Source organism: Myxine glutinosa, chromosome 1, assembly GCF_964187855.1.
Source record: "Myxine glutinosa chromosome 1, kmMyxGlut1.1, whole genome shotgun sequence".
Taxonomy (NCBI): Eukaryota; Metazoa; Chordata; class Myxini; order Myxiniformes; family Myxinidae; genus Myxine; species Myxine glutinosa.
The window spans coordinates 208,441,002-208,461,683 of NC_136261.1; the positions used below are offsets into that span (position 1 = coordinate 208,441,002).

The 20,682-nt window shown below is 47.7% G+C and overlaps 1 protein-coding gene across 1 annotated transcript in view; it reads right to left on the reverse strand.

The window, feature by feature from the left end:
- LOC144890979 (uncharacterized) overlaps window positions 1-20,682 on the reverse strand; it is a 103,823-nt gene that overhangs the window by 27,649 nt on the left and 55,492 nt on the right. Inside the window, exon 7 of the mRNA XM_078772873.1 lies at window positions 1,254-1,476. Within this exon, the coding sequence (XP_078628999.1) occupies window positions 1,254-1,476 (223 nt within the window). The remainder of the gene's footprint in view (window positions 1-1,253; window positions 1,477-20,682) is intronic.

Genomic DNA, 20,682 nt, shown 5'->3' on the forward strand with positions numbered 1-20,682 from the left:
GACTGGGATATGTAGTCGAGATCTCCCTTGGGGAGTGACGATCAGGCTTTGAGTCTAAGGCCTACACCAAAGGTTTGTGGTTGGTGTAGATGATGAAAGTGCTTCCTTCCAATAGATATCTTCATTTTTAAATTCTTTTTTTTCCCTCATCAATCTACACTCAATACCCCATAATGACAAAGAGAAAACAGGATTTTAGAAAGTTTTGCAAATTTATTAAAAAGAAAAAACTGAAATATTACATTGACATAAGTATTCAGACCCTTAACTCAGTACTTAGTTGAAGCACCTTTGGCAGCGATTACAGCCTCGAGTCTTCTTGGTTATGACGCGACACGCTTTGCACACCTGGATTTGGGAATTTTCTGCCATTCTTCTCTGCAGATCCTCTCAAGCTCTGTCAGGTTGGATGGGGACCGTTGGTGGACAGCCATTTTCAGGTCTCTTCAGAGATGTTCGATTGGGTTCAAGTCAGGGCTCTGGCTGGGCCACTCAAGGACCTTCACAGAGTTGTCCCTAAGCCGCTCCTGCGTTGTCTTGGCTGTATAGCCAAGCAACCTGTAGTTGTTGTTTTTTTTTTTGCATCCCTGACACCCACAAAAGATCTTCAACGATCGTGTGCTTTGTGGTTGAATTTCATGGGTCAGGGATGCAAAAAAACGACTTGTGTGTTCTGTGGGCAGATTTATCGACGATTCGAACAGTTAAAAGTTTGGCACATCAGCCTCATAATGCTAGAATAACTTGGGAGGAAAAGCAAAAGTATGCGTCCATCAATGAGTTGTGCACCTGTGAGAAGTAGCTCATTTGCATTGTAGAAGTGATAATAGTCCGATTTTAAAGGACGACTATCCGGCCCATTTTTCTCCCAATTTTTTTTTATCCTAACGGGTCAGGAATATGATCCTCTAAAACATATATCTTCAAAAAAATGATGATTGTGGCCCTTTAAGAGACACCAACCGTTCACATAGGACTACCTTTTGCCATGGTGACAAAATGGTCCTGAGATATATAACTGGAAGAACTATAAAATGGCATCTGGTCAAAAAGCATTTGTGTCTAATTGATGTATTATTGAACAATGAATAATCGAAACGGTGAATAACAATCATCAATGAACAAATACACAGTACACAAATGGTTCTTGCTTTGTGTCTATTATTATTTTACAATTGCAATGCTCTTATACAATTGGATACATGTTCAGATTCACCATAATGTGTGACAAATGTAAGTTTACAAACTCTCACAGTTGGATCACCATTGAAGACCGCCTGACCCATAAAGTCAGTGTAGAAGACCACCATGGTGATAAGGGAAACCCAAGTGCACAAGTGGCACAGGCAGAGGCGGAAGAGCGCCGGCGGCATCCTCCACATAGAGAGCCACAGGAGGCGCACAGACATCTCGACATCATCCTCAGAAGATTCATTTCTTTTACTCTCTGCGCTGCATTCACTTGTAAAGTGCTGCCTGTATCGTGCCACGGTGGTAAAGCAGGGGCAGATGGACACAAGCAGACATGCAGCATCCTCGTTATAATATGAGAGGCACGATTCATTCAAGATCATACAAGCTAACATTGTGGGAGCGGGTGGAGAAATGAAGTAAACTTTGAATTTATGCTTCCAAGGTGTAATTGCCTTGACCGCCATGACAGGATCTTCACAATTAATGAAGACAGTTATGTCTAACCATCTTGCACAACCTTCAGTGGTACGTCTTTGATTACGGAACGGGGTCGGCATGAGACTTGAGAGGTAGCATATTCACCTTTGGGTTGTCTCGTTTAGGCTGCATTCTGGGGTGGCCTATAAACTGTCAACCTATTGTTTTGCAGACACATTGATGCATCAACAAGGAGACCATCCCAAGTATGGATGTTAAGCCTTCAATTTCAGGACCATCGCAAGCATTAGCTGGTGGCTACAATGTAACATCTACATCACATGGTCCCCCAAGAAAAAGGGCCACCCATTAGCCATATCTGGCTCTCGGCCATTAATAACCAGACACCTAGAATCACAACTATAAATACACCGAGGACAATGCACCATGATGAGAAAGACCACACTGGCCAAACGGCAATACTCAATGACCAGCCAATCAGAAACCCACAATAACCAGCCAATGGGAGTTGTGGAGTTCTTATAAATTCTGCATCCCATTCGTTCCATTTACTTCCTCCTGTCGATGGGTGGAGCATGCTGCTCAAAACGTCGAGGCCCACTTTTCTTATTTTTCTTTAGAGTTATTTTAAAATTCTTCTTCTTCTTCACCACCCATTGTACCAATGTCCAATGGTACCAATCTCCTGCCCTGCCTTGACCACGATCTTCCTCACTCCGGTTTGTCCATAGCTAACTCTCTCCACTATCCAACCACCCACACCTTACTGATATCCCTCTTCACACAATCCTCCCATCTCACCCATGATCTACATATTTTCTTCCTACCTTGTTCCCACAACCTATCCGCTCTTTGCCATTCTCTCTTCCCCCCATCCACACCAAGTATCCAGCCCATCTCAGCTGGCATTTCACCAATCTCCCCGTCAAGCTCATCTGTACATCAATCTCTTACCTCAGCTCATCCATTCTCCTTCTATCCACCCTCATTACTCCCACAATGCTCCTGACCAGCTGTTTTTGCAAACCTGCAGGCTCTGTTGTTGTCTCTATGTCAGTGCCACCACATCCAGACTGTAAAGGTTGGCTTTTGCGTTACACACACCAGAACCTTTCCTTTCAATCTCCTTTAAATATTTCTGTCTACCATTACTCACTCCACGCTCCTCCACACATTCGCACACACATTAATCCTCTTCCGCACCTCTACTTCTGACTTATCATCCTTGGACACTGTTCCCCTCAGATACTCAAACCTATTTCCTTGTCTGATCTCCTTCCCCTTCAATCTGATATTTTTAAAGTATAAAGAATATAACAGCTCTTTTAAGAGCCATCACATGTTGTAAACTGCAAAGCCTTTACTTTATTATTATTCCGCAAAGAAAACTTTCAAACAGCACTAAAATTACAAAAGAGTGTTCAGAGAGGAAAGCCTGCGCTTACCGTGGGTGGCGCATCATTCGGTGCCGTTTCTGCAATTCATTCAGATCATTGAGACTTCGTGACGAGAACCACAACAACGGAAGTGATGAATCCATAACAACATGGCAAAAAAATGATTTTTCGGTAATGGTGGCACTAATTTGCCTACTGGTATGCCACGGACACATGTGGTCACTTCAAGAATAGTTTTATTATAATCTTTGACCCTCAAAACATGGGTCTAGACACCTTATTTGTTCAGTTATCTGCAGTAATGGCTGAGATATATGTAATGGCGGCCTAATTTGCATAAAAATGATACGTGGCCCATTTTTACAATTTGTTACCATAGCTCATCGTTTTCTACGCATTTTTTTCTGATCTAGGGACGTCGATTAGAAGTTGATTTCCGGGGGTTGCACGATACCCCTTTCTTCCCACGAAACTAGCATGTCTCGACAAATCCAAACAATGGAGGGGAGTGGTGCTGAAAATTCCACCGTTCTGTGAAATAAATACTGGAATTGAATGATTCCTTGCTTCACAAACATAATTTTTACGGCCCATTGGGCAAAGCCGTCTCGAACAGTGTTTGTCTGTCCGTATGTATGTATGTATGTATGTATGTATGTATATATGTATATATGTCCCCGCAAACGTACACCAATCAGAGCTGAGGATCTGGTTCCATGACAGGAGTGATGTGACGTCATTACAGCGGTACGACGGCTGACTCCACACACCGCCATTTTGATTCCGATGCCGTTCAGGCCGGACATATCGTTGAACCTGTCATGTATCACAATCTGCATGCTATACCTTACGTTTTTCATTCAGTGTGAAACACAAACAAACATGTGAAACACATGAAGTAAAACACGTGAAAATAAGGATCTTTTATAACAATCGATTGTTATCGTAGTAAATATCATTACTGCAGATATTATTTTGTATGATTGTTCCATGTCCTTCTAAAGGGGTTATTGTGGCGGACACGAAAGCACTGACGTGGTGATATCACCCCGCACACCAAGTGGGGATGGGCCACGCCAGGGAGAGAGGCGTGGCCTCACGATATACACGGGGCGCACAGCCCTGAGCAGCTTAGTGCTGCAGTTTGAGTACTTTCAATAAAGACTCTTTTATGAACCGCGTTGTCCGCTTGCTCCTTGCGTAAGCATTAGCGCGCGCAGCATCGCGCTTTATATGGTGACCTCGACGTTGGATCTGCCGTAGCGATCCTTCCGAACACGACGCCATTGCAATGGCAAACGACAAGGCAATGGCGATTAAACTTCCCGAATTTTGGGAGGCCCAGGCCGAAGTCTGGTTCGTTCAAGCCGAAGCCCAATTTCAGCTTCGGCGCCTCACCGGCGACGACACGCGCTACTGCCACGTCGTCGCCTCCCTCGGGCCCGGCACGGCCGCTCGAGTTGTGTCCATCCTTCGCCACCCACCGGACGGCCACAAGTATGAGGCGCTCAAGCGGCTACTCCTAGCCACGTTCGGCCTCACGGACGACGCACGGGCCGACCGCCTCCTGGATCTCCCCGAGCTCGGCGACACGCGCCCGTCGGTCCGAATGGACCATATGCTGTCACTGTTGGGCGACGAAGCCCCCGGTTCTCTATTCCGGGCGCTTTTCCGTCGCCAACTTCCAGCGCAGGTTCGCCTCGCGTTGGCCGGGACCGGGCTAACGGAACCCCGAGCATTGGCAGCCGAGGCGGACAGGTACTTCGCGGCTTCGGATACGCGGGCGAGAGTCGGTGCGGCCGTCACGGACCTCGAGGCTGATGCTGCTGATGCTGCTGATGATGCTGATCCACAGCATCAGCTTACACAGCATACGCAGCATGCTGATACGCCCCTCGTGACCGCCGCCACGCCCCGCCCACCGCCGCGGCGAAAACCGCCACCACGGGGAAAACCGCCAACTCCACCGGCCTGGCGGAGCCAGCCACACTCCTCCAGCTCCACCACCTGGTGCTGGTTCCACGCCAAGTTTGGCCACGAGGCTCGGCAATGTCATCCGCCATGCTCCTTCAACAGGTAGGGAAACGCCCGGGCCGGCGCTCAATAGTGGCGATGAGCGCCGGCCGTTCGAGCAGCCTGCTGTTCATAACGGACACCTTATCCGGGTGCCGTTACCTGTGCGACACGGGAGCGCAGGTGAGTGTCGTTCCCGCCGGTACGTCAGACAAGCACGCCGCGGGCGGGGGCCCCGCGCTGCTTGCCGCGAACGGGACGCCCATCCATACGTACGGAAAATGCTGCCTCTCTCTGCGGTTCGGAGGCAGGTTTTCCGATGGACGTTCGTCACCGCCGACGTGCCCATGGCACTGCTTGGCGCGGACTTCCTGTGCACTATTGGGCTCCTGGTCGACGTAAAGCGCAGACGTCTTGTCCAGGCCGAGACGTTCAGCTCGCTCGCTTGTGCGCTGCCCAGCTCGTCGAGCGGCTTGCCAAGCGGCTTGCCGAATGGTTCGGTTCCGGCCACGTTGATCTGTACGCTTCCGGCAGCAGACGCATTCACCCGCCTCCTCGCCGGCTTCCCGGCCCTCACGCGGCCCACCTTCTCTGCGGGGGCCGTCAAGCACGGGGTGGCCCATCACATCCCCACCGTCGGGCCACCGGTCTATGCCCGGGCACGCCGCCTCGAGCCGACGAAGCTGGCGGTGGCAAAAGCGGCGTTCGCTACCCTGGAGCGACTCGGCATCGTTCGGCACTCAGAGAGCGCATGGGCGTCGCCGCTGCACATCGTGCCGAAGCCCGGCGGGGGATGGCGACCGTGCGGGGACTATCGCCGTCTCAATGACGCCACCACTCCCGACCGCTACCCCGTCCCCCACATTCAGGACTTTTCCGCCCGTTTGGCGGGCATGTCCTTCTTCTCGAAGGTGGACCTCATACGCGGCTGCCATCAGGTCCCCGTCAGGCCGGAGGACGTCCCGAAGACGGCGGTCATCACGCCATTCGGACTCTTCGAGTTCCTGCGGATGCCCTTCGGTCTGAAGAATGCGGCTCAGGCGTTCCAGCGACTGATGGACAGCGTCCTGCGCAACTTGGATTTTGTCTACGTCTACCTGGACGATATCCTCGTCGCCAGCGCGTCCCGCGAAGAGCACCTACGCCACCTCCGCACGCTCTTCGAACGCCTGGGCCAGCATGGCCTGATTGTGAACCCCGCAAAGTGCCGGTTCGGCGCCGCCATAATCGATTTTCTGGGGCACCGTGTCACCAGGCACGGAGCCGTCCCCCTGCCGGCCAAGGTGAGGCGGTGAAGTGGTTTCCGCGCCCCCGCACGATCAGAGGGCTGCAGGAGTTCCTGGGCATGGTGAACTTTTACCATCGGTTCCTGCCCCGTATCGCCCAGCTCCTGCGCCCCCTGCACGAAGCTCTCCGAGGTAAGCCGGGCAAAGGCGACGTTACCTGGACCGAGCAGATGGACACGGCGTTCACGGACGCGAAGCTCGCCTTGGCTAACGCCACCATGCTTGCGCACCCGGCGCCCGATGCACTGATCGCCCTCACCACCGACGCCTCGGACTACGCGGTGGGAGCGGTGCACGAGCAATGGGTGCGTGGAGCTTGGCAACCGCTGGCGTTCTTTAGCCGGCAGCTTCGCCAGCCCGAACGCCGTTACAGTACCTTCGACCGCGAGTTGCTCGGGCTTCACTTGGTGGTCAGGCAATTCCACCATCTGCTCGAGGGCCGTGCGTTCACGGCCTTCGTCGACCACAAGCCGCTGATCTTCGCGATGGGCAAGGTCACCGAGCCGTGGTCGGCCCGGCAGCAGCGTCACCTCTCGGCCGTGTCCGAGTACACGACGGACATCCGGCACGTCGCGGGGAAGGACAACCCGGTGGCGGATTGCCTTTCCCGGGCCGTCGCCCACGCAGTCCACCTCGGCAACGACTATGCCCGGATGGCAGCGGACCAGGCCGCTGACCCCGACGTCCAGGCCTTGCGGACCGCCGTCACGGGCCTCGGCGTCACCGAGGTGCCGTTCGATGGCGCGGGCGCGGCCCTCTTGTGCGACGTCTCCCTCGGGCGTCCTCGCCCCATCGTGCCCGCGGGCTGGCAGCGCCAGGTGTTTGACGCCATCCACGGCCTGTCCCACCCGGGCGCGAGGGTCTCCCAAAGGTTGATCGCCGACAAGTTCGTCTGGCATGGCCTCCGGAAGGCCGTCCGCGGCTGGGCTAGGACGTGCCTCTCGTGCCAGCGCGCCAAGGTGCACCGGCACACCCAGGCCCCGTTGGCCCCGTACACGGTGCCGGAACGCCGGTTTGACCACGTCCACGTGGACCTGGTGGGACCTCTGCCCCCCCTCGCGGGGTTTCACCCACGTCCTCACCATGGTGGACCGCACCACCCGGTGGCCGGAGGCCGTGCCCTTGGCGTCGACGACGGCGGCGGATGTCGCGCAGGCTTTCATCGCCACCTGGGTCGCCCGGTTCGGCGCCCCCTCAGACATCTCGTCTGACCGCGGCCCCCAGTTCACCTCGGAGCTCTGGGGGCCAGTCGCGCAGGGGCTCGGGGTCCGGCTGCACCGAACCACGGCCTACCACCCCCAGGCTAACGGCCTGTGTGAGCGATTTCACCGCTCATTGAAGGCCGCGCTCCGGGCCACCCTCCGCGACGGCGGCTGGGTCGACAGGCTCCCCTGGGTCCTGCTGGGCCTCCGGACGGCGCCCAAGGAGGACCTGCGCGCCGCCGCGGCGGAGTTGGTCTTCGGGCAACCGCTGCGGGTGCCGGGCGAGTTCCTCCCCGACTCCACGGCACCATGGTCCGCGGCACAGCAGCGCTCCGCTCTGCAAGAGACCGCCCAGAGGTTCGCCCCGGTGCCACCGGCATGCCACGGGCACCCACCGATGCACGTCGCCCCGGAGCTTCGCACGGCGGAGTACGTCTTCGTCCGCCACGATGCCCACCGGACACCACTGCGGCCCCCGTACGACGGGCCTTTCCGCGTGCTGGAGACCGGGGCGAAGCACTTCACCCTGGACATCGGCGGTACTCCTGACCGCGTTTCTGTAGACCCCCTCAAGCCGGCCCACCTCGACGTGGACCATCCACCGCCAGTGGCCCGACCCCCGCGTCGGGGCCGCCCCCCTGCGGGCGGACCCCCGGCACCGCCCAGCCCCGCCGCCACGCCGCCCCCCGGTCCTGCAGCCGGAGGCATCCCAGATGGCATCCCTGCATCCCAGACGCCGCCAGTCGCCAGGGGGCGCTTCGGCCGGGTCATCCGTTTGCCCCGCAAACTGACCCTTCAGGTGCGCGGGGATTCTGGGGGGGCGCGTGTGGCGGACACGAAAGCACTGACGTGGTGACATCACCCCGCACACCAAGTGGGGATGGGCCACGCCAGGGAGAGAGGCGTGGCCTCACGATATACACGGGGCGCGCAGCCCTGAGCAGCTTAGTGCTGCAGTTTGAGTACTTTCAATAAAGACTCTTTTATGAACCGCGTTGTCCGCTTGCTCCTTGCGTAAGCATTAGCGCGCGCAGCATCGCGCTTTATTATACTGCCGTAGAATAATAAATGTTTCCGTTCAAACTGCTGTGTGAATAAACCATGCATTAGCGCTTCTTCCTCTTCTTTAAACCCGCAAAGAGGCTTTCAAAACTGGCAAATTCGTGATTAAACAAACGATTATTTCGTCCGGCGCAGATGTTTGTTTCCTGTGTTTACAGCGTTTGTCTCTGTACAGGGATAGAATATCTCCCTCACATATTCATCCTACATATTGGGTGAGTTTAATTTCCAAATAGATAGGGGTGAAAACATCACCTCCATCCATGTTTGGTGGCGCAGGTAAACAAATGGTCGGCAAGCTTCCGTGAAACAGTATACGAGGAGATGCTGCAAAAAACGATCATAATTTGCACACTGGTTTCAGCAACTTCAATGTGACGCACATGTTACATGCCTCCTCGTGTCAGATGAAGCATATTTACACTTAAATGGAAATGTTAACGAGTAAAAGCGTCGTCAATCCGTGCAATATTCCGGAAGGCGCTTTGTGCAGTGCAAAGCAAATGCTGTATGGATATGTTATTCCAAAGTTTAACGAACTTTACATGCAGGACTTTTGGTTTCAACAACACGTGTGCCACAAGGCAAGGCTCCTCCTGATTATTTCCTGTGGGGATATGTAAAAGACAGAGTGTACAGCAACAGGCCACACACACTCACCGAACTGAAATAAACCTTTACAAGTGAAATTCAGGCCATTCTGATAGACTTTATTCTAGTCAGGTTCACTATGTCAATAAATTATATTTCGTTCAAAATCATGGTAGATTAGCAAACCTATACATTTTTGGAAAGGTTATAGCATAAGGAAACTAAAAATCAATGTTTACATTTGGAGAGATACCTGTATGGCGGCCATTTTGGATTTTCAAAATGGCCACTGTAAAATACATATTTTGTTCTATTTCTGCCTCTAATTACCCTAAAAACTTTAAAATACACTAAACCTATATTTTCAGGGACAATGAATCCAATGAAAGTATCAAATTAGTGCTATGGGGAATGGTAAGACACGAATCAAAGGTTATGAATTGCAAAATACTGTCTTTATATTCGCGATAAGTTGCATAATCAAATACATGTTATCATTTTGTACAGGCAGTTAATAACATCAAAATGTGTCACAATAATTCATATCACCAAACATACACAGGCAGTCAGCAAAATCATATATACACATGCAGTCAGTATAACTTCACATCGACACAGGCAGTCAATGACAAAATATACACAGGCAGTCAATGGCATCAAACATACACGACTGGGCATCCTCCGTCGTGTGAAGTCCTTCCTTGGCACACCTGAGCTCCTCACCACATACAAGGCTTTCATCCGCAGCTCTATGGAATACTGCTCTCCCCTCTGGTCTGGTGCTCCTGCCTCACACCTAGCTCGTCTTCACGCTGTTGAAACCAAAGCGTTCAGAATCATTTGAATCTCCCGCGATGAAGCTAACTCCCAGGGCCTTTCACTCACTCACCGCAGGCAGGTTGGTGGTCTTTCCGTCTTCGACCGACTCCTCTCGGGCCTTGCCCCCCCCAGCGCTCTCTGGGCTCTGTCCCCCAAATATTCCTACAGGTTGCACAAGATCTGCCTGCAACCCTCTTATGGTTAAACTGCCAAAATCAAGACTTTCTGCTCACCTTCACTCCTTCATTCCTCTTTTCTCCCGCCTCTGGAACAAACTCCCTCACTCTCTTCAATCCCACTCCACCCTCCAGGTCTTTAAAACAGCTGTTCACCACCATCTCTTATCCTCCCCCATCCAAAACCTTGATCTTTTCTACCCCCGCTAATTTCGGTCCCCTTGTGTTTTATACCTCCCCCCCCCCCCCCCCTTCCCACGCCTCCTGCCCCCAAGTCCTCTCCCTCCCACACTTCTCCCTGCTCTCAAATGTTGTGGTTGTGTGCTTCCCCTTCTCTCCCCATCTTGTCTTCCGCTCCCTCTTTTTGTGTGTTTTGTTTGTCTGGTTGATTTGTTTGTGAAATAAATGTTAGCTCTTTCACGAGCCTCGATTCAGTATACAAAAAAAAACAAAAAAGCAAAACCAAAAAAAACCAGAATATGCCATTTAGAGTTCGTCATCGCTGTCCTTTGTGTCGTATCCGACAATATAGTCCGCATCGTTTTCACAGTCCGTTCCACACAAGCAAAGGTCGGTCAAATTGATTGGCAAATCGAATCGGTCGAATGGTCGATCGAATCGAATTCGATGAATCGAATCGAATCGAATCGATCGAATTCGATGAATCGAATCGAATCGAATCGATCGAATTGGTCGAATGGTCGATCGAAGCGATTGGTCGAATGGTCGAATGGTCGAATTGGTCGAATGGAATTGGTCGATTGGTCGAATTGGTCGAATCGAATTGGTCGAATGGTCGATCGAATCGAATTCGATGAATCGAATCGATCGAATTGGTCGAATGGTCGATCGAAGCGATTGGTCGAATGGTCGCATGGTCGAATTGGTCGAATGGAATTGGTCGATTGGTCGAATTGGTCGAATTGGTCGAATCGAATTGGTCGGAATTGGCAAATGTAAACATTGATTTTCAGATTTTCCATGTAATCACGTTTCCAAAAATGTATAGGTTTGCTAATCTACCATGATTTTGAACGAAAAAACATAGTGAACCTGACTATTCCCTCCGCCACCAAAGGTGGATGGAGGTTATGTTTTCAACCCTGTCTGTTGGCCTGTCCGTTTGTCTGTGAACAAAATATCTCAAAAGGTTGTGGATGGATTCGGACGAAATTTGGTAGAGATGTAGCGTATGTGATGAGGACGAAATGATTCGATTTTGGTGAAGATCCGGATCCGGCTACTAGAAATTTTAAAGTCATTCTTCACCATTAGTACATGAGCTCGGACGCTAACTGCTACCATCCGGAGGGACAAAGCGCCGTAGTGTTTTTTTTGTTCCTTGATATTTCTAGATAGTAAAAAATTATGATGGCCATGCCAGATTGGTAGCTTCGTGGCAGAATGTAGGTCAATCCAAGATGGCGGATCATGATAACATTATTTTCATATAATTACTGATTATAGCTGTCATACTCGTCAATTTCACTGACACTTTATTTTAGAACACAAATTTGAATATTAAATTTGATAGAACGTTTATGTTATTGTTTTTTTGTATCCAGGTCACATGTTGCCAACAAAGATGGCCATGGCAAGGCATCTGGAGAAAGACGTATCTTCAGCTGAGGGAATTCGTCGGCCGTCCACCTGTATCATAGACGGCCTGAGCTTGGTACCGAAAGCACGTGGCGAGAACGTCACTTTTGGACAGCTGTCGAGCACATGACCCCCAATATATATATTACTATATGTACATGTATATAGATTACTATATGTAGATGTATGTAGATTGCTATATGTAGATGTATGTAGATTACTGTATGTAGCTGTATGTAGATTACTGTATGTAGATGTATGTAGATTACTGTATGTAGTTGTATGTAGATTACTGTATGTACTTATATACAGATTACTATATGTAAATGTATGTAGATGACGATATGTAGATATATGTAGATTGCTATATGTAGATGTATGTAGATTACTATATGTAGCTGTATGTAGATTACTATATGTAGCTGTATGTAGATTACTGTATGTAGTTGTATCTAGATTACTGTATGTACTTATATACAGATTACTATATGTAAATGTATGTAGATGACGATATGTAGATATATGTAGATTGCTATATGTAGATGTTTGAAGATTACTCTATGTAGATGTTTGTAGATTACTATATGTAGATGTAGGTAGATTACTGTATTTGATGTATGTTGATTGAAGAACAAAATGTTTTGATGTATTGGTGTATTGATGTATTGAACAAATGTATTGATTGATGTATGTTGATTGAAGCTGAAGGGAAAGGTGTATGCTGCATGTGTGAGAAGTGTTATGATTTATGGGAGCGAGACATGGGTAATGAACGTAGAGCAGCAACGAAGGCTGGAAAGGGTGGAAATGCGAATGGTTCGATGGATGTGAGGAGTATCGTTGAGAGAGAGGAAGACAAATGATGAATTGCGAAAGATGATGGGAATAGAGCCTGTGACTGATGCTGTGAAGAGGAACAGGTTGAGATGGTTTGGTCATGTGTTGAGGAAGGATGAAAGTGACTGGTTGAGAAGAGAGATGGAAATGAATGTGGAAGGAAGTAGAGGACGGGGAAGACCGAGAAAGACTTGGCTAAAGATGGTGGAAGAAGAAATGCGGGCAAGGGGGTTAACAAGGAGAGATGCAGAAAATAGGGCAAAATTGAGAACATTGTCATGGGGACCGCAAGGGTAACCCCCGCTCTAGCAGGGAAAATGGCCTTAAAATGCATGTTGTTGTTGTTGTTGTTGTTGATGTATGTTGAATACTATATGTAGATATATATACAGATTACGATGTCGAGATGTACAAACATTGGAAAGCGATAGCAAGCCGCTTGGTAATGGAACACACTCCTGTTTATTTGTTTTTGTTCTGGGGTTATTTACAGATTTAATGGTTGAAAAACATCAGGAATGCAATTCGAATCAATGCACATCTGTTGCCATGGGGATGAACGGACGACGGAATGAATAATTAGCTCCATTCGTTCAATTGAAGGATATACTTTGAAAATTAAAATATTTAAATGACCGTTTATTATTAAAAGTGTTCATCTAGTAAATGTTAATTGTTTTAATTTTGAATTATCTTCTCTTAATGTTTAGTTATTTATCATTAAACTGTTCCGATTTCGTCATCCAATGACGTCATTGTCGCCGTCACAATGGTTCTCGGTGTTGTATAATTGACCCACAAACGCTGTTCCACTCATTGTTCGTGAGAAGAGAAGCATGAAGTGTGTATCTCTGATCATCGTGCTATTTTTGTTTGTACTGTCGATCATTACCATCTCTCACCCCATTTTCCACCATGGACGCGGTGACGTCATCAAAGAGGTAAGTTTTCAACTGAGTTTCTTTATGGAATTCTCCCGACATTTATCGACCGAGTTCTCTGTCCAATGTTGTAGATTAGATTAATATAGTGTTGATGTAACGTCGGCTTGCTGGGCCGAATGACCTCCTCCTCCTCCTGCGTCAAAGTTCCTGTCGTGTCCTTCATGTGTTCAAGTACCGAGAAGGTTCGCTCGTTCGACACGTTCGTGCCCCTTTTCCACAATAATGTCGATTGTCGACCCCGTCCCCGTGCGGTGGGCGTGGGCGTTGTGCGTTTCCGGATGTTTTCTCTGTCCGCGTTTGCGACGTATCGACGTCATGCCGTACTTGGCGCCCTTCTGCGGAGGTTCGAACGGACGGTTCGTCTCCTGTTGTGGAACCTTCGAGCAGCTCGCAGTCGGACATCCCGCGTTTTCGTGTTGTGGGGACGTCGTGAGGTGAAGAACAGGTTTATTTATTTCAGTGGATCAGTTGTTCACTGACGGAGTAAACTTATAATAAAATGTTCTTTGAAAGGTTAAATTTAGTGATCCGATCTGACGTAAATTTAAATCCCTTGGTGATTATGTTTTTAATGTTTCCGCCGACAAAGTCTCCGGAGGCATTACGTGTTCGGGTTGTCCGTCCATTCGGGATAAACCGCGTTTTTCTCAGCAACCATATGTCCGATTGAGACAACTTTCAGGGTGGGAGTGACACCCATGCACAATGTCTTCATGATAATTGTGACGTCATAGGTTACGTTGTATGGCAACCATCTTGGATTAAAAGCAAATAATTTAAAAATTATTTATCGGAAACTGCTGAATGGAAAAATTTGAAACGGCACATTGTCACGTACTCCCAATGGAGAACAAAAGCATGACAATGATGACATCATCGGTGAAGTGGTATACCAGCCAAAAATGTTTCAATCGAATTCCTTGTCCTAAAAATCTGAAATTGCATGCCTATGATCTATGACCCATTTGTATTGAAATATTAAATTTATGACATCATAGGTCACATGGTTTGACAGCCATATTGGATTGAAGGAAAATATTAAATAATTATATCTCCGAAACCGCTCACCCTATCAATGCGGGATTTTACAAATATCACATAACAGCACTGTTGCATATAGTTTGAAAATGATGATGTTGTAGGTCACGTGCTTGGGCAGCCATCTTGGATAGAAAAACGAACCTTATCCGATCAACACGAATCCTCACAAACGTGATGGTGTGGCAGCCATATTAGCTTTAAAGCCGATATTTAAACAAAATCCCTTCTCTGAAACTGCTTCACCGATCAATGTGAAACCTGTCATGTGATACTTGAGAACAGCTGAAGGGATTGAAATCAAACCTCTATTTTTTGGACAGTGAACCAGGGCATCTACCCCTTGTGGGACTATTGGCGACAGTCGCATTCTTCGAGTTTTTTTTATGGGATATGGCCCACCACAAAGCCTATAGGGCCACTCGAGGTGGGGGCTACACAAAGAAAACAAAAGCAGAACAACCAGCCCCTTGGATTGAAACAATACAAATGAAGAAAGTTGTCTATGCACAGAACAAAAAGGGCTGGGACGGGTAAACTAGTCTTCTTTGAGACAACAGTGCCTCCACCCCCATTTTTGGAAGACTGCCAACCAAGGCTAACGAGTTCCACCTACCCGGAGCAAGCTTGGTTTTAAGATGCCAAACACCCACCCGCCTTTCACACCTCCACATTTAGTTAAAACAGGGGTCGGCACGAGAAGCCATGCGGTAGGAGTTTGATCAGGAGAGGCTATTTGAGACGCAGACAATATGGGATATTTTATGGATGAGGAGTTGCTCAGTTCTCCACCACCATATTCAGTGAAATATCTTTCATTAATAATCAATTATTATTTTCTTAATAACTGAAATATCGTTCCGACCTGCTGTCTGAAGGTATGATCGCACACACATCACTCCACAAACACACACACTTTGATCCCAGAGGATATAAATGATACCAGGACAGACATGCACACCCACCTGAACATATACATACTTCATAACAAGCCAGATCAACCACCTACACAACAACATAGCAATCCACAAAACCACATATGTAACCACACTCCCACCAGAACAAATCTATGACTGTTGAGGAAACGCTGATCATTTGTGGCCACTTTGGTGAAATATCTTTCGTTAATTCTCAATTTTTGTTTTCCTGTGTCCATCACACAGAAGGTTGTGTCTGTGGAGCCCCAAGACATTCCCTGGTCTTTGTGTAAAACCATCCGTAAGATCCTTCTACCCTCTTTTCTGAAGGTATGATCGCACACACACATCACTCCAGAAACACACACATGATAATCCTGGAGGACGTAAATGATACCAAGGCAGACATGCACGAGCAACAAAGTGTGTCCACACTTTCAACAGACAAGAGCAACCACATATGTGACCACACTTCCACCTGCATAAATCTATGACTGTTGAGGAAATGAAACGCTTTCAGGCTCTCCAATTCAAAGGAATCGGAGGGGTCCGTTTGAACCATTACTTCTTGACTGCACCACCAATGGCCACTTCGGTTCATTGCACGCTTCCTAAAAGTTTTCAGTGTGCGCATTTGTGACCTGTGGACGTCACGGCGTTATGATGTAACGCACTCAAACTTGGCATTCTATAAATCTCATGGTGGTTCAACAGTCAATTCATCTCCTGCGCTTTGCGTGTTGTGAGGACTCAATCTCCATCCCGAGTTTGGGTGTTGTGAGGACGTTATTTAGACTAAGAACATATTTATATATCTCACAGGATGAGTTGTTCATTGATGAAGTAAATTTACATCCTGCCAGTCCTCACATGTGGATTATTCCAAAAGAATACCACTCGTCCAATCCTACCCAGAACACCAGGAATCTCATACCAAACGATTATCGACAAAATGCTCCTCTGAGTGCCCCATTACCCTCAACATTTATCACCATTTCAGTGAAATATCTTTGAGTAATTATCAATTCTTCTTCTCTTGTGTCCATCACACAGGAAACTGTTCCATCTGTACCTCAACAGAATAAAGGAGTTTTCAGCTATTTGTACAATGGCATTTATAATATCGTTCCGACCTCCTTTCTGAAGGTATGATCACACACGCATCACTCCAGAAACGCACACACACTTTAATCCCAGAAGATATAAATGATACCAGGGCAGACACGCACAGCCACCTGACCATGTACACACTTCATAGCAGGCCAGGACAACCACATACACAACAACGTAGCAATCCACAAAACCTCATATGCAACCACACTCCCACCAGAACAAATCTTTGACTGTTGAGGAAACAAAACACTTTCCAGGGTCTCCAGTTTAAAGGAATCGGAGGGGTCCGTTTGATCTGTCACTTCTTGACTGCACCAACAACGGCCACATTTGGCCTGTACAGTGGTCGTTGCACGCTTTCTGGAAGTTTTCATTGTGTGCTTTTGTGACCTGTGGATGTCATTGTGATATGACGTAATACACTCAAACTTGGCACCCTATGTCATGGTGGTTCAACAGTCAATTCATCTCCTGCGGTAGAACCTTCGAGCAGCTCAAGATCTGACATCCCGCGTTTGGTAGTTGTGAGGACGTTTTTAGGCTAAGAACAGGATTATTACCCTGCGCTCGTGAAGCAAAATGCGGGGTTAAGCATTCACACGCGTACGTGTGTCGTGTGCCGTGTGCTGTACGTGTGTGTGTGCCGTTTGCCATACGTGTGTGTGCCGTGTGCCGTATGTGTGTGCCGTATGTGTGTGCCGTACGTGTGCCGTATGTGTGTGTGCCGTACGTGTCTGCATTAAAAAAAATTCATTTTCTCGGCAACTGTTCCGATTGACACGAAATTTTATCACAGAAGCTCCCCCGCCTGTATAATTTTTTTATTCATGATTATGACGTCATAGGTCACGTGGTACGGACGCCATCTTCGAAAAAGGTTACACTTCGAAACCTCCCAAACCGCTCAATGGAAAAAATTTAAACATGGCTCATTGTCAAGTACTCACCATGGGGAATAAGATATGTTGATGGTGATGTCATCGGTGCCTTAATTATGACGTCGTAATTCGACAAGTACGACGCTTGATCTGATCAAGATGAATAAAACAAAAATTCCTCTGCAACTGTTAGTCCGATGGACACGAAATTTTCAGAATATGTGCGGCGGCTCCTGTAGAATTTTTAAAATGATAATTGTAACGTCATAGGTCACGTGGTACAGACGCCATCTTGGAAAAAATCGAAAAAAGTTACACCTCTATCTCCGAAACCGCTCCATGGGAAAAATTGAAACATGGCTCATTGTCAAGCACTGCCCTTGGGGAATAAGATGTGTTAATGATGATGTCATCAGTGCCTTCGATATGATGTCATAATTCGACAAGTACAACACTTATCCAATCATTGTGAATTTTATTTCTCAGCAACTGTTGGTCTGATGGGCACCAAATTTTCACCACAGCAGCACCTCCTCCTGTAGAATATTATAATGATAATCATGACATCATAGGTCATGTGGTACAGGCGCCATCTTGGAAAAACCGAAAAATGTTGCACCTCTATATCTCCAAAACCACTGCATGGAAAAAATGGAAACATGGCTCATTGTAAAGAACTCCATATGGGAAATAGGTGTTAACGATGACGTCATTGGTACCATAATTATGACATCATAATTCGACAGGGACAACGCTTAGTCTGATCAGTTTGAAATGTATTGAGCGTGATCTATGCAACAATTATATTGGAGAATATAAACTTATGATTTAATCGCTCACATGGTCTGGCAGCCCTATTGGATCAAACAAAAAAAAATGTTCAAAAACAGAAGAGTTGGCTCGCAACAAGTTGACTGCGCAGGGTAAGTATTCTATGAATACCATCTAGTTTATTTCAGAGGATGAGTTGTTAATTTGTGAAGTAAATTTATAATAAAGTGTCCCACAAAAGGATAAATTTCGTGAACTGTTGTGCCAGAAAGTAAGAGTTCATCAATGGAGATCTTGGTGAAATTCTTTTGATCCAAGACCCTACTCCTCCCTGAACCGAATTGTGATCAGCACTTGTACTCTTTTGGGTCGGACCTGCATTCTCAACCTGACAAATGCATCACAGAAGGGATGATGAGTTTACCTTTCCTGGTGTTGTTGATACATCCTGCAGTGCTCGCGTGTGGGTTATTCCAAAAGAATACCACTCGTCCAATCCTACCCAGAACACCGGGAATCTCAAACCAAACGATTATTGACAAAATGCTCCTCTGAGTGCCTCCTTACCCTAAACATTTATCACCATTTCAGTGAAATATCTTTCATGAATCAATTCTTGTTCTCTTGTGTCCATCACACAGGAAACTGTTCCATCTGTTCCTCAGAAGAATAAAGGAGTTTTCAGCTATTTGTACAATGGCATTTATAACATCGTTCCGACCTCCTTTCTGAAGGTATGATCGCACACACATCACTCCAGAAACACACACACTTTAATCCCAGAGGATAAAAATGATACCAGGGCAGACACCCACAGCCACCTGAACATGTACACACTTCATACCAGGCTAGGACAACCACATACGCATCAACATAGCAATCCAGAAAACCTCATATGCAACCACACTCCCACCAGAACAAATCTATGACTGTTGAGGAAACAAACACTTTCCAGGGTCTCCAGTTTAAAGGAATCGGAGGGGTCCGTTTGATCTGTTTCTTCTTGACTGCACCAACAACGGCCACATTTGGCCTGTACAGTGGTCGTTGGCTCGTTGCACGCTTTCTGGAAGTTTTCATTGTGCGCTTTTGTGACCTGTGGATGTCACGGTGATATGACGTAACACACTCAAACTTGGTGTGCTATGTCACGGTGTTTCAACAGACAATTCAACTCCTGCAGTAGAACCTTCGAGCAGCTCAAGGTCTGACTCAAGGTCCCCTTGACATTTGTACACAGTCTGACATCCCGCGTTTGGATGTTGTGAGGATGTTTTTCGGCAAAGAACAGATAGATTGTCATTTTCCCCAGATAGATTGTCAAATTTCAACTCGTTATTTTATCGTCCATGCGTTATTGTTTTGATTATAGTTACTTTTGGTTTGAATTTCCTGTAACTTGTAATTATTTAATCGTGTTCTGCTCCTCGTGTGCGGCCTTGTAGTTGTACCCCCGTCGGTGTTTGTTATCTTAATCGTGTTTTGCTTGGCTCTTAGTTTTTTTCCCTTCTACCCCGAACATAATACTCTGTCTAACGTTCTAAATCCCCACCTCCCCCCCCCCCACCCCCAAAAACCAAACAAACAAAAAAAAAACCAAAAACATTTATTTTCCTTTCTCCACGTGTACTGTTGACTCATCCTGTATTTTCTGTCCAGGTGTGCTGTTCGCCCCGCCCCCATTAACTCCTTGCCATCCACCGTTTGCCCTTCACGTGACTCGTGGTGGTCCCTCTCGGCTCTCCCCCCGTTGGTATTTTTGTGCACATAAGATTGTTCACGGTTCTGTTTAAATATTATTTAAATATGTATAACCTTTCCCCTTCAGTGTTTTACTCAGTGGTATTTTACAACACGCTGTTTTTCTTCCTATTTAAAAGGCTTTTCTCAATTTCCTCTCCAACTCATTCCACCTCAAAAAAAAGAAATTCAATATCTTATACGTCTCCCTCACTACATGGTCTAAATTCACATTCATTCCATCCCTCCTCCATCATTCTGAACCGGATTGCTAACTTGAAAATCACAACAAACCCAATTTGTTTTCAATGTTCGTCTTTCATTAATCATCCACTTTCTAAACTCCCCTCTTGCCCCTCCCATCCAAATCCCTCCCCTTGCACCTACACTCCTAAACTCCCCCCTTGCCCCGCCACTCTTAAACTCCCCCCCTACCCCTCCACTCCTGAACTCCCCCCTTGCCCTTCCACTCCTGAACTCCCCCCTTGCCCTTCCCCTCCTAAACTCCCCCCTCACTCCTCCCCTTCAAAACTCCCCCCCAACCCCTCCCATTCAAATCTCCCCCCATACCATTCCTCTCCAATTCTCCCTCCTCCCCCCTCCTCCTCAAAGCTGCCTCCTCCCCACTTCGTCTCCCTTCTATCTCATACCTCCACCCCCCCCAACC